The following is a 14,763-nucleotide window of genomic DNA, read 5'->3' as shown; positions in this document are numbered from 1 at the left end:
TAATGCAACATAAAGAGCCCATAAAAACAACAGCTCTCTCCACTGCAAATAACAGTAGCATAAAGGGCAATCACCAAAGGCAATTTTTCACATGGATATCTCCACTGTCTGTGTGATATTTCTATTGTATCTATACATATGTGTTCCCGAGTGTGTACATATGAACATATGTGATAGATTGCAGAGCCACATCATAAATTGCATTTCTAATGACTGACTGAGGCCAATATGCCCAGTGTGTGTGGAATGTTGCTGCTGAAGAAATTTCAGAGAGTATTCTAACCCACCCAGACACGGTGAACTCATGGTTTCTTCCCATGAAGAGTGCATGACCAACCGCTTGGTTTGCTTTCTCTTTCTCCATTCATAATGTACAAGTTGTAAAGGCCTAGGGAAGTCGGTACAAGTTCCCCATCCCATCACTAACCTCTGTTTTCTGCAGTTAGTTCAGGTGCATGGAGAAAACTGTTTGCTCTTTTTTGTGATTTGAAGGGGGTGAGTGCTTTAGAATGCAAACACTGACTTCAAAAGAAGTCAATATTCATGATTGGAAACAGATGTAGCCAGACATGTAGTTGCACTGTCTCTCCTGTAAGTGTCTATGTAGTGTCATAATTTGCAAGTTGTACTCTTAAATTGAAACCTCTTTTTTGGTTGTAGATGCTAAGGAATTAGAAGTGTTCCAGTTTATCCTAGACTGGATTAAGTACTTGGAAACTTGTGGAGTCTGTTAACATAAGCACACTCCTACAGGTGTCAGGTATCTCTCAAGAAGTCAAAAGATTCTTTTAAAAAGTTTTATTTTTCTTTAAAAATCTGGCTCTGAATCACACTCACACTTGATTTGTTTCCAATCTTCCACTTCCAGGCTAAAGTAGCATTGGCAATTTGGGGCACCTAAGGTTGGGTTATTTAAAAAAAAAAAAAAAACACCACTGTCAACAGTTGATTAGATAAGGGGAGAAAAAGGAAGAAAGGCTGTATCAAATAGCAACCAAGAACAACTTTGATTGTTGGCCATTAATCGCACTGAACTGCACTTTGCATCAGAAATAATTATAAGATCTATTGGGGTGTTTCTGAGGACAAAAAAAATCCCCACCTCCACTGGCCATTGCACACCAGTCATAAAGATGCATGTGTGGAATATGTTTTCAGAGGTAATTTTTCAGACTACACATTGTGACTCTGTGTCAGCCAGAGCAGTAAACAAACAGCTAAACTGAAAAGGTTCCAGATTGGTAAATAGCCCTAAACTTCAGCAGCTAACAGAGGTGATATTCAGGATTTCTTTATTGATGAATGCTGAGTTTCCTAGGTGCCATTAGAATCTTTAGTTCAGGAGTACAATTGATTAGAAGCTGGAAATGTCAGATGGAGTAGGAGGAAGGAATCATGTTAGGATTGATTATGATCTCATACTGCTTTTACATTGATGGAGCTTCATAGATTCTTATTGGACTTACTCCTGATTTAGAGCCCAATCCAACTCCCACTGCTGTCAACAGAAGTTCTTCAACTGATTTCAGTGGGAGTTGGATTAGGCCTTTACTGTTGCTATAAAGGCATTTATTTTGCCTGGCACAATGGAACCCTAGTCTCAGCTACAACCTCTAGGCACTACCATAATAGAAATAACAATATTAATGTGGTCTCCCATTGATGCAAGAAGGAAATTACATCTGGCTCCTGTTGGTTCTAATGTAAATTAGATGTGCAAATTCCCTAAGCATCCTTTAAAAAGTGTTTAGTATGATTTAACTTTGACATTAAATTCATAGTTCTCTCTTCAGTCTCTGTTTTTTTATATAGATGAGACTATCTGAAATGTTGTTAAATTATTTCTCTAAGAATAAGAAGGGACACTTAATCACAACTCCAGATTATTCCTCTTGTGCAAAGTATTACCACATTCTGTATTATGTGATTATCTCACTTTATTACTCAATACACAAACATGTGGCATATGTGTAAATTCAGACTACATTCAATTTTTTGTGTGCAGATGGGTGTACATTGGCATAGCAAAAGCAGCATTAATGTGACACCACATTCTGACCTAGCCATGGCTCCTTGAAAAGCCACCTTCCCAGACTTTTCCATTATCAGAAGTAATGGCTAGCTCAGTTAGGGAGTCTGTACTCTAAACCACACTGACTCTGCCTCCTGACCAGGCCTTCGTGTCTGTAGAGTGTGATTTTAGTGTGTATTGTGGGAGCTTGTAGGAAGGTACTCAGTTATTCCATGCTTGGGCACTTGTTTTCCCAAGTATACATAGATGAGAAAAAAAGCCTCCTAATTTGCCCTGATGCCAAAGCAAGTACATTTGAATGACAATCTCAGTGAATTCTAGCCCTGTCCTGGAATTCATGTGCTGTATCATGATGTTTCTGTTATTCCCATTAATTACAGGAGGAAACAAGCTAAAGAGCCAATGCTTCCATTTGAACTGGGCTTGGATTTCACTGGAGAAAGAGTACTACATTGTAGACGAGGACTCCAAGTTCCTGGAGGTGACTCTCAAGCGCAGAGGATACTTAGGAGAGACGTCTTTCATCAGTGAGTTACTTTTGTAATTGTTCTAGATGTCATATGGTGGGGGAGAGGCAGCTTTGTTATGCAGCATCAGTAGTGACTGTACAGCTGGTGCTGCTGTTTTTTACCTATTCAACATCCAGGGACCACAGTAGTAACACCACGGTTGTTATTTATTGTTGGTACATGGCTCTTTATGTGTGCAGTGTAGTTGTAGCCATCTCAGTCCAAAGATATTAGAGAGGCAAGGTGGGTGAGGTAATACCTTTTATTGGACCAGTTTCTGTTGGTGAGAGAGACAAGCTTTCAAGCCACACAGAGCTCTTCTTCAGGTCTGGGAAAGGTATTCTGAGCATAATAGCTAAATGCAAGGTGGAGCAGATTGTTTAGCATAAGTAGTTAGCACGTATTCTAACGGACCATTCAAGGAAGAGTGCTCCGTTAACACCTCTGCAGTCATATAAATCAGACACGGGATTTATGGCTTATTACAACAAACTGTAACCTACTAAACCCCTCTTTTAGGGCATGGCTACGCTTGCAGATGTAGAGCACCGGGAGTTAAAGCAGCCCTCAGAGACTGCAGCAGGGAAAGCGCTGCCATGTGCTCACAGTGTGAGCTGCAAGCACAGTGGTGTGGCCACTTTTGCGGCACTTGCAGCGGCATTGGGAGTGGTGCATTATGGGCAGCTATCCAACAGAGCACCTCTTCCCATTCTGGCGCTGTGGGAAGGGGAAGGGGGTGCGGGGCATCTTGGAGCTTGTCCCAATGCCCCGTGATGCATTGCTTCGCATCCCAGCAATCCCTGTGCTTCTGTCCACATTTGGCACCATCTTTCAACATTTTTTGTACTGCGCGCTCAGTCTTCCCTTTCAGTCTGTGGGAATGGATCCTGAACTTATGAGGAATATGCTGATGGGTCTCGCCAGCATGTCACGAATGGCAATTGAGTTACTCCTTAAGCTACAAAGTGACAGTGAGGAGTCCGACGATGTCGACTCGCATAACGCATACGACACGAGATTGCTTGTTGCATTCACGGACATGCTCACCACCGTGGGACGCCACTTTTGGGCTCAGGAAACAAGCACTGAGTGGTGGGATCACATCGTCATGAAAGTTTGGGATGACTAGCCGTGGCTGCAGAACTTTCGGATGAGGAAAGACACTTTCATGGGACTGTGTGCTGAGCTTGCCCCCACCCTGCAGCGCTAGGACATGAGATTGAGAGCTGCCCTGCCAGTGGAGAAGCGAGTGACTCTTGCAATCTGGAAGCTGGCAACTCCAGACAGCTACTGATTGGTCGCTAACCAGTCTGGAGTAGGAAAGTCAACCATTGGAATCATGTTGATGCAAGTTTGCAGGGCCATTAATCGCATCCTGCTCAGAAGGACTGTGACTCTGGGCAACGTGTGTGACATTGTGACTGGCTTTGCACAAATGGGTTTCCCTAACTGTGGAGGGGCGATAGATGGGACGCATATTCCAATTCTGGCACCAGCCCACCTAGCTTCCGAGTACATAAATCGGAAGGGGTATTTCTCTATGGTTCTCCAGGTGCTTGTGGATCACCGTGGGCATTTCATGGACATTAACTCAGGCTGGTGCAGAAAGGTGCATGACGCACGCGTCTTTTGTAACACAGGCCTGTTCAGGAAGCTGCAAGCCGGGACTTTCTTCCCAGACCAGAAGATCACCATAGGGGAAGTCGAAATGCCCATTGTGATCTTTGGAGACCCCGCTTACCCTTTAATGCCGTGGCTCATGAAACCCTACACAGGGAGCCTTGACAACAGCAAGGAGCGGTTCAACAACAGGCTGAGTCGGTGCAGAATGACCATTGAGTGTGCTTTTGGCCATTTAAAGGACCGCGGTGGCACTGTCTGTATGGGAAGCTGGACCTGGCCGATGACAACATCCCCACGGTTATAGCCGTGTGCTGAACCCTCCATAACATTTGTGAAGGGAAGGGTGAAAGCTTCACTCAGGCACGGACCACAGAGGTTCAACACCAACCAAAAGAGTGAGAACTGTGTTTTTCTCCAACACCTGGGTTATGGTATATTTTACTTAATGCAATAAAGAATGTTTTCAAAGTCAAAGAATTCATTTATTGAAAAGAAACACAACTGCTGGGGAAACAGAAAGGGCATGACACATCTGTGCTGTGTGGGAAGGGGGTAGGGTGGGGAATGGGACAATCACAGATTTGCGTATGTCCTGTTATCATATTCAGCACTTCCGGCTGGCTAAAATGCATGGTGATGGGGCATGGTGATGGTTGAGTGCAGTGGGTAAGGGTTGTAGTTTGCAGGGCTGGGTGGTGAAGCTACAGGTGTTGGAGGCAGCTGGTGGCAATAAGAAACCGGATGTTGGGGGAAGTGGGTTGGTGGTGACATGGGGGCACAAGGTAAAGAGTTTGGGGACAAGGGTTGCAGGGGGGGGCGAGCACAGATCTGCTCCATCTGCAGTGCTATGAGCACCTCCATCGAGTCCACTTGGCACTCCATAATGCTTAGGAGCTCTCCATGCTTTGGTGCTGGCGATCCGCATTCTGCTGGCAGAGCCTCCTTTCAGTCTCCCGCCTTTGATTTTCAGTAAGGGACTGCTGCATGACTTATTTGGTTCTTCGCGGATGCTTCCTGATTCTTTGCAGTCTTTCGGCCGTTGAAAACAAGGATGGCTGTGATCTCAAGGTTGCATCTGTAAAGCCAAAATGTAACACTTAACAGAGGCAGCATTGTTCACACTAGACAGAGCAATGATTCGGCTGAACTTAAAGACAAGTACAGTGTATGCAATAGCAGAAAGTGCCTGTCCCAAAGCGAGCGCACATAACCCATAGGAGCCCCAAAATGGTGAGTAAGCACAGGGACTGATTGTTTTGGGGCTGTACAGTCCTCTGGGGTTCTGTGCCTTGGGGAGAGCCAGCAGCTGCAGGGGGCCCCTATACTGAACACTGTCCCCACATTTTTCACAGGATAAATTTGTCCTGGAAGATACCTCGCTGCTGAGGGTGACCTGGGAAGCAAGGGAGGGTCTTCTACTACAATGCAGCTTCTGCCTTGGCCCTTATGCTGCATGCCTGTGTGCAGCAATGGTCCCCCTGCCTCTCACAGCACAGTGGTGTGGACATGTTAGCCTTACTGGAACAAGGAGCACAGTAGCTCTGCCAAGGAACCTGCACAAGCGGATTGCCCAGCTTCTGCATGAGACCTTTGAAGAGATCACGGAGGCCCACTACTGCGATGTGAGAGAGCACATCAACGCCCTATTCCACATGTAGGCATACACGCAGCCCTAACCCTTCTTTCTGCAACCCTCCTCGCCCCAAGAGCCCACACCAAACAACTACCTTCCCAAAATAAAAGCCACTTACCAGCTTTTTGTTCTTCCCCAAGCACCGTCCACTGCGACTGGCTACCTTCCTCCTGGCTTGAAAACAGCTCCTGGCTGCATGCATATAGGGATGTCGGGCCATCTTCTGACTCTGGGCCCCCCCCCCCCACCCTCCTCAGCACCCTCCTCCTGCCTTGTTGAACTCTGTGCTGCTACGGCCTCTGACGTGTCCATGGTGCTCTTCGGAGTGGAGGTGGGGTCACCCCCAAGTATCATGTCCAGCTCTTTGTAGAAATGGCAGGGCGTGGGGGCAGCACCGGAGCAGTGGTTTGCTTCGCGGGCTTTGCGGTAGGCATTCCACAGCTCCTTCACTTTAATCCTGCATTACAGTGCGTCCCAGTCATGGCCCCTTTCCATCATGGCCCTTGATATCTGCCCATAGGTATCATAATTCCTACAGCTGGAGCGCAGCTGGGACTGGACAGCTTCCTCCCCCGAAACACTGATGAGGTCCAGCACCTTGCCATTGCTCCATAATGGAGGCATGGTCACTTGGAAAGATACGCTGAGAGCATTCCATGTCTGGCTGAGCAAACAGGAAAAGGAATTTCAAAATTCCCAGAGAATGTAAAGGGCGGGTCTGACGGTTGGTCACCTGAGGGCAGAGCAGTAGAGTTCAAAGTGATGACCAGAGTGGCTAGAACAGGCATTGTGGGAAACTTCTGGAGGCCGATCAGAGTGCATTAATAGACCAGGGTGTCCACACTGGCACTGCAGCACTCCAGCTGGGGCGCAGCAAGCTTTATGCTTCTCCTGGAGGTGGATTACCAGGGATACTCCAGGTGCAGAGTCCGGGCGCTCTACATGCCTTGCCAGTGTGGACACCTCAGGAATTAGGGCGCCTGGGGCTGATTTAATGTGCTCTAACTTGCAAGTGTAGCCAAGGCCTGAGTCCTATGATTGCAGAGGTGCTAACGGGCCACTCTGCCTTACAATATGTGCTAGTTACTTATGCTTCCTGTTCCAAATTGGGATGAAAAGTAGATAACGGGGAAAAAAAGAATAAAAATCTGAAAAAAAAAACTGTTTTGTTTTAAACTTTGTTTCAATTTTGAACATTTTTACTATAATTTGTTTACATTTCTAAATTTCAAGCCAGCAAACCAAATTTGTTCACTATGAAAATGTGAAAATTGTTGATGTTTAGACAATTTCTAAACTTTTGTTTTGGAATTTTGAAATTCCTCTAAACAGACTGAGCCTTTCCTGTGAAAAGTTTCCAGTTTCGACAAATCCACATTTTTCAACGAAGAAAATTTTGTTGAAAAATTCCCCAACCCACTCTGTTCCTCAGCTTTCTGAATCAGGAGGTTGAAGCTCCTATGTAGGAGCAGTTTGTGAAGCAGCCGAAAAAAGGATCCACTGAGCTAGAACAAGGGACTCAACGGGCTGACACCAGTGTAGGGGATACTGTTGTTGGCGTAAAAGGCACCTATGAAAGCCAAGTGCTCTAACCATCAAATTTCACTGAGAGTTGGGAGCCTAGTTGGGTTCTTTTGGGACCTTGGAAAATCCCACAGTGAATAAAACGAATTCCAAAGAAAAGCGAAAACATATGAAAGATAATGAAGATAATTGTTTGTTTCTTAAACATCAATTTACTTTTTGTTTTCTGGATCCTGGCTCTTGTCCCCCACGTATCTGTTTATTTGTTTAAAACAACCTCCGTAAGAGCTACAAGAATGATCTGAGGTCTGGAAAACATGCCATATAGCAACAGGAGCTTAGTTTGTTCAGTTTATCCAAGAGAAGGATAAGAGGTGACTTGATCACAGTCTACATGGGGGAAGAGATTTTGGATAGTAGACTGCTCTTTAATTTAGCAAAAACTGGCATAATAAGATCCAATGATTGGAAGTTGAAACTAGACAAACTCAGACTAGAAGTAAGGTGTAAATCTGTAACAGGGAGTGTAATTAATCAGTGGAACAGCTTACTTAGGAATCTGGTGAACTCTCTGTTACTTGAAGTCTCTAAATCAAGACTGGATATGTTTGTAAAAGATATGCTATAGCTCAAATGAAGTTATGGGTTTGATGCAGAAGTTACTGGGTGAAATTCTCAGACCTGTATCCTGCAGGAGGATCAGACTAGATGACCATAAGGTCCCATCTGTTCTAAAAATCCTATAAATACATTATAATGATTTGTGTTGGCCTGGCCGGTAACCTTTCTCACTGACCTGTTATTACAACTGCAAAATGTGATGCAACAGCTAGTAGGTATTTTGTCATCTTTACATGAACTGACAGAAAAAGGAGGGAAAAAACCCTCTTTACAAAGATTTGTTTTACAGTTAAACCATAATTTGTAATAGCAATTGTATGTATAATCCATCATCCTTCAGAAAGTCGGACATTTACACTAGCTATTGGCAACTAATCCTACCTCCCAATTAGTAAATGCATGAAGTTTTCCACTGATTCAAATATGTAGAAATTGTAACTTTTTTTCCTCTTTCCATGCATTCTTGTACAGGAGGGATTGATTTGACAAATAGGTTCCTATGCCTGTGGTCAGGAATGAAAGAGCTCTTCTCTTTGACCTAGAAAAAGTCTAGGTCAAGAGGGCCAAAAGATCTTCCTTTTTTTTTAAGTAGTGTCCCTATGGATGCTCTGCTCTAGGTGTGCTTACACTCCATGCACCTCAGATCAAGGATTTTAAGTAGTAGTGTCCATTTGGCCCATTTGGTCAAGCATTCCTAAATATTTCTGAAGTGTAAGAACTGGGAGTCCTAATTTGGGAATGATTTTACACTGCAGTTTTCAGGATATCCAATTCTCTCATAATCAGGTAAGGGATTCAACATGACAGGGGCTCGTTATTCTCATCTCAGGGAAGTAAAGTGTTTCATAATTGCTAGTGTCAAACCATAATAAAAAAAAGTCCACCTATTTGATTTGATGCTGGGTAGAAACCTTTAGACAGTAATGAACACCAAACCCCATGGTGGGGTATAGAGCCTTGCTTTATTAAACTCATAGTTGGAGTCTATTAGTTTGCTTGCTCTCTCTCTCTCGATTTACCTAACTGTAAAATTTCTACAGTTGAAAAATTAAAGTGCAAAACCTTTAAATTTTAAATGAAATAACTTTCTCTTCAATACACATCTAGGTTGGTTTATGCTATATGTTTAAAATATGGTACCTTTCATTTTGTTAAAAAATGTTTCTTATTAAAAACTCTGTACTTCTGTAATGCTGTTATCTGTGGATCTCAAAGTACTTTACAAACATTAATCAGTTTAAGCCTCATGACACCCCAATAGGTAGTCATTATTATAAGGACCATTTTACAGATGGGTAAACTGATGCAGAGAGGTTTCAAGTGATTTGAACAAAGTCAGGCAGTAAGTTGGAAGCAAAGCCAGGAAGAGAATCCAAGAATCTTGATCTTTAAGTACAGTTGTATGAAGCTATAGCACTTACACAGTCAGGAAATTTTGGACTTCAGGAATGAGTTATTTCCTTGCTGGGATGAAATGAGTTGACACAGAAACAGGAAATACTCTATGGACACATTTGAAGGATAGTATATAGCAAAAGCAAAATGCATCTTATAACTCACAGATGTGGCATACCTCTCTTAGATTTCCAGCTGTATGTCCAAGTTTTGAGACTGTATCTCTCTGTATGTATTTCTCTCGCATACTGGAACAACTGTTCTGTCATTCTGGTTGTTTTAACTTCTCTCCTGAGACACACATCTTTTATGAGTGTTCGCTAGAGCTGTCACAGCTCTAGCCATCTGATTTAGGTATCAGTGTAAACCTTCTTAGGGTTAAATCCGCTATCAGTATAATTTTGGCTTAGACTAAATGGATCCATGTGCAACTTCAAAGGAAAACCTTCTTAGCTGGGGGGATAATATCTTAATGGAAGTGATGGAAACCTGACTACTTACAACACTTTAAAACTAAACTGGGAATAAAACAAGTAAATTTTCTGTAGGAAGAACCCTACAGATTAAATGACTTAGTAGGCTTGTCCATCTCTATATTGTGTGATTCCTGGAAAAGGGTCCAGTCAAGTCATTCTGTCTGGCAAGTTGGTGGCTGCATGAGTAGGTCTACAAGAGTAAGGGTTGTGTGAATGGGGGAAATCCTCAAGGATCTAATAGGGGAAGAAATAATATAATAATAATATATGGAGATATACCTATCTCATAGAACTGGAAGGGACCCCAAAAGGTCATAGAGTCCAGCCCCCTGCCTTCACTAGCAGGACCAAGTACTGATTTTTTGCCCCAGATCCCTAAGTGGCCTCTTCAAGAATTGAACTCACAACCCTAGGTTTAGCAGGCCAACACTCAAACCACTGAGCTATGTTTCCCTACCCCACCCCACGGGAAAGAATTCCATATATCTTAAACTAATACAAGCACAAACCCAATAAAAAGCAACTAGAGAAATTACAATAAAGACCTTATTGTGATTATGTAGTGGCCAATTTGTGCTAGGATGGGGGACACATTTTTAAATGTGGATGCCTGTGTTGTGCCTGCAATGAATATGTGCACATCCATTTCAATAGAAAAAATGTGCATTTATGTGTGCAAGTAACTGCTCAAGTATGCAATTAATTCATGTAGATTTTTTTTCATGCCTCAACAGGCACCTGTAACATTTTCTGTAGGTACAACTTGAGAGCCTAATCCAGAAAATACTTATGTATATGAGTAATTTTGCAGTGTGAGCAGACCTGCTCAATTCAAATCTATATTTGCCAAGAAACCATACACTGAAGTAGTTGTACATTCCAATACAGGTTTTAGGTACACATTGGGTAAATTAGTGGAATTATTCATACAATAAAGTTCTTCATATTCATAAGTGTTTGCAGGGTCAGATCCTGAGTACCACATTTTAAAATGTGCCCCATAATACATTTTCCAGCAATGTATGATCTATCTTACAAACACTTTTTTTCTAAAGATCTGTAATTGGCAGACACTTGTAAAAAAAAAAAATATAATCTTGTCTTATTCAATTGATTCATTACACAAATCATAAACTTTTGGGAAGTCAATAATTTTTCCAATTTTTACTCAGGTATTGGGACTAAAGATGGAACAGCAGAAAAAGATAAAGATTTCAAAGGGAAAGCTCAGAGACAAGTCCAGTTTAATCCAGGACAGACCACAGCTACCTGGCGAGTGAGGATAACCATAGATGATGAATATGAAGCATCTGAAACTTTCCAGATCATTTTGTCTGATCCTATCATGGCTGCCCTTGAGTTTCCAAAAATAGCAACAGTTGAAATTGTGGATCCTGGTGACGGTATGTGGCACTTACTGCTCCCCTTCTGCCATTCTGGAACACAAAATTCATGATCCCGAGAAATGTTGATTACCCTTTGACGGGTTGGAACCCCCCCCCCCTCCCGTCTGGGATGCCACCTGATGTACTGGGGTTTTACTAAGCAAATGAATCAAAACACGCAAACTAAGCTTGATTCACTAAATAAATTAGCTACAGATAGTAATTTCTCACCCTAAATATTGTCACAGCCAGATTACAGAAAGTCTTGAAAGGCAGCTGCACTGGCCTGCAGCTTGGGACTTCAGGTATTACTCACAAGCCGATGCCCTTCCAACATGGGCTCAACTCTTCTCCCCACAATTCAGTTCTTGCTTCCAGGTGTTTTTCAGTGTCTCTTTGGATGGGGAGACAGAGGAGAACCACCATGATGTCACTCCCCTGCCTTATATAGCTTTTGGGGATGGCGGGAACCATTTGTCTTGCAGTGGAAAACCACTGGCATTCCAAGGGATGGGGGTCCAGTACCAAGTGACCCATGTCTCTGCACGGCTGTGGCAGCCATTACTTACAGGCTGTCTGGAGCATCCACAGGAAGACTAAGCCCTTTCACAGTCCATTGTCTTTGCTAATGGGCCATCAGCCCTCTTTGGCTTTTCCATTGTTGTACCTGAAGGGCTAATGGTGGGTGACACCCAAAGTAGCACATTTGAAATACAGATACATGGTCAATATGTAGGGATATTAAAGAAGGTACTAACAGTGATTCCCCCAAGAAACAGTGACCCCCTCATAATTTGGCCCTCACACTTTAAAATCCAACAGTTTCACCAAGTACAAAAATCTCTTGGGTCTTCTGTTAAAACTTGTAAGCTACTGTCTGTAGAAACCATTGATTATATCTATCCTGTGACTACTATGTAAAACTTACAAACAAGTTAACTGACTTTGTTATACAATGTAAACAAACACTATAAGCTGTTAAGTGTCTTTCACTTCATTCAACTGCTCCTAGGACAGACCCCCACCCTCTGTGATTAAAGGGCCGGGAGTCTCAAATGAATTAGCATACACTCTAAAAGTGGTGGAAACAGTAAATTAAAATATGGTTAAGGATGGAATGTATGCTGATAAATGCTTAATATACATAAATGGTTAGGAAGGTGCCAGCCTAGAAAAAAAGTATCCATCGGCTGAAGAATGTGTCAAGTGGATGACCAGAAACCCCCGGAGGGTAAACTGGGACCCACCCCATCACCTGGAAGGATAAAAAACACAAACTTTGGACAGTGTGGAGCCACCAGAAATGTGCCACTTTGGACAGGAATGTGCCATCTGCTGATTGAGTCAGCAACAGCAGGATAAAACAGCTCCCATAAACTAACATAGGAACTAATTCCTATAAGAATGGACTCTAAAGACTGATAACTTTGAGTCTCTGGTTCTGCTGCCAGCCTCCAGGAGCATCAGGTGCACCTGACACAGACTCGGCTCCATCCTCATGACCAAGATACCTGGCCAGTAACTTGGCATGAGCAACTTCTAGGCTGGTAACTATAACACCTATACAAAACTTAAATAAATGATTGTGTAAATGAATCTCTCTCTCTCTCTCTCTATATATATATATATATGTATGTGTGTATGTATAAGAAATAAGTAGTCAAACAACGTTGTTTACTTTTATCTTTTGCTTTATCAGTATATTTACAATAAATGTGGCATCTTTGCCTTATCCCTCTTAATAAGATCCTGCTGGTTTTTATTCTATTGGTATAACATTTTGGTGGAGAATGCGGGCTGTCCTAGGAGCAGTTGAATGAAGTGAAAGACACTTAACAGCTTATAGTGTTTGTTTACATTGTATAACAAAGTCAGTTAACTTGTTTGTAAGTTTTACATAGTAGTCACAGGATAGATATAATCAATGGTTTCTACAGACAGTAGCTTACAAGTTTTAACAGAAGACCCAAGAGATTTTTGTACTTGGTGAAACTGTTGGATTTTAAAGTGTGAGGGCCAAATTATGAGGGGGTCACTGTTTCTTGGGGGAATCACTGTTAGTACCTTCTTTAATATCCCTACATAATCCCCCTTTTGACACTACGATATTTATATAATCGTTAGTGTCACTTTTTTTTTAACCTGTTTGAGAGAAGGTACTGTGAGGCAACATGTGTTTGTGATTTTAATTTAGCATACATTTTGTTTATCTGAAAACACATGCCATACATACCAATTATACAAATACAATTTAATATTAAGACTACTATTAAGGGGTGTAGCATTACTGATAGGATGCCAGTGGTAATTGGGGACCATTCAGAGAATTATTTACATTTATTTACTGGGGGGGGTTGCTAACACTTTTATTTTTCCAAAATACTTTTTTCCATGAGTGGATACAGACATATTGTTTATTGTACAATACTTTGGTGTTATTATTTAATTTATTTTACATACATGATTTTAATGAAACATTTTTACTACAAGGCTTTGGGGCAACCGGTAAGGTGAGGCATACCCACTTTTGAGGAGTCCATTTGGTACAACCTCTAGTGTCCAATAGTTTTCCTTCCTTCCCAGCCCACTGGCTCGAGGTTCGAGGCAGCCAGAATGATCCCATGTGTAATATGGGGAGTGGGCTAACCTTCCATACCTTTGCCTTCAGAGACTGTTGATGTGCTATTTTTACAATTATTTTTCCAATTAACAAGTTTGGTTTTACAGTGCTGGAAACATACTGCATTCAGTTATATTGGTAAGTATTAAACAGAGATTATTTTCTTTGTTTTAACAAATGCATTAAAACATTAATATTACCCAAAGTTAACCAAAACATTTTGTGTTTCAAGGTAGATAGGGCAAGTATTTGCATTTCAGTGCATCCCATAGCTATAGCCGTTTGCATACAGATCAGTGCTGCTCCTACAACACTCCGCCCCTTGATCTATGATCATTACAGTACAGTAGTTGTTATTGTAGGGCACAGGTGATCTGTTGTAAACAAACCAAACAATTATAAGCAGGTTGACCAAACACCAGATATAATATAAACAGAAATGCAAACAATTAATTATAATAATTGGGAATACAATAAAACCTAAAACCATTACAATAATTAGGTACATTGACAAATAAAATGAGGTTCAATTTTGATGCTGCAATAGTTATTAAACAATAAAAGTTACTGAGGTTAGGACCTTTTTAATGCAGAATCCCCTATTTCTAACAGTTGTTTTTAAGAGGTTTTTGGGGACCTGAAAGATGGGGCCCTGCAATCATGGGCTAAGGTTTTACAGGTTATGGGGGCCCAAGAACTACCCTTCAGGGCTTGGGGAACTAGAATACAGAGTGCATAGAGGAAAGTGTGGAATTAACAGTACAAGCAAATGTAACTAACAATACAAATGTATCAATATTAAAAATTAACAACAAAATGACTATTAGAGAACCTAACAAAAAATAAACCTGATGCACTGGGGACCAAAGTCTTTTGGACATAAGTGGTGATTGATAAGTTGGATGGATATGGGGGAAGTAGAAGAAAAGACATTTGTCTTGTCTA

The 14,763-nt window shown here is 41.9% G+C and overlaps 1 protein-coding gene across 4 annotated transcripts in view; it reads left to right on the top strand.

Annotated features, from left to right (window-relative positions):
- FREM3 (FRAS1 related extracellular matrix 3) overlaps positions 1-14,763 on the top strand; it is a 125,144-nt gene that overhangs the window by 56,281 nt on the left and 54,100 nt on the right. For 3 of the 4 annotated variants that reach the window (XM_005284465.4, XM_042850284.2, XM_024103426.3), the window contains exons 3-4: positions 2,413-2,559; positions 10,986-11,216. In XM_005284465.4, the coding sequence (XP_005284522.4) occupies positions 2,413-2,559; positions 10,986-11,216 (378 nt within the window). The remainder of the gene's footprint in view (positions 1-2,412; positions 2,560-10,985; positions 11,217-14,763) is intronic. The other variant, XM_065597761.1, reaches the window with a different exon arrangement.

Source organism: Chrysemys picta, chromosome 5, assembly GCF_011386835.1.
Source record: "Chrysemys picta bellii isolate R12L10 chromosome 5, ASM1138683v2, whole genome shotgun sequence".
Lineage (NCBI taxonomy): Eukaryota > Metazoa > Chordata > Testudines > Emydidae > Chrysemys > Chrysemys picta.
This window is presented reverse-complemented; position numbering and strand designations above follow the sequence as displayed.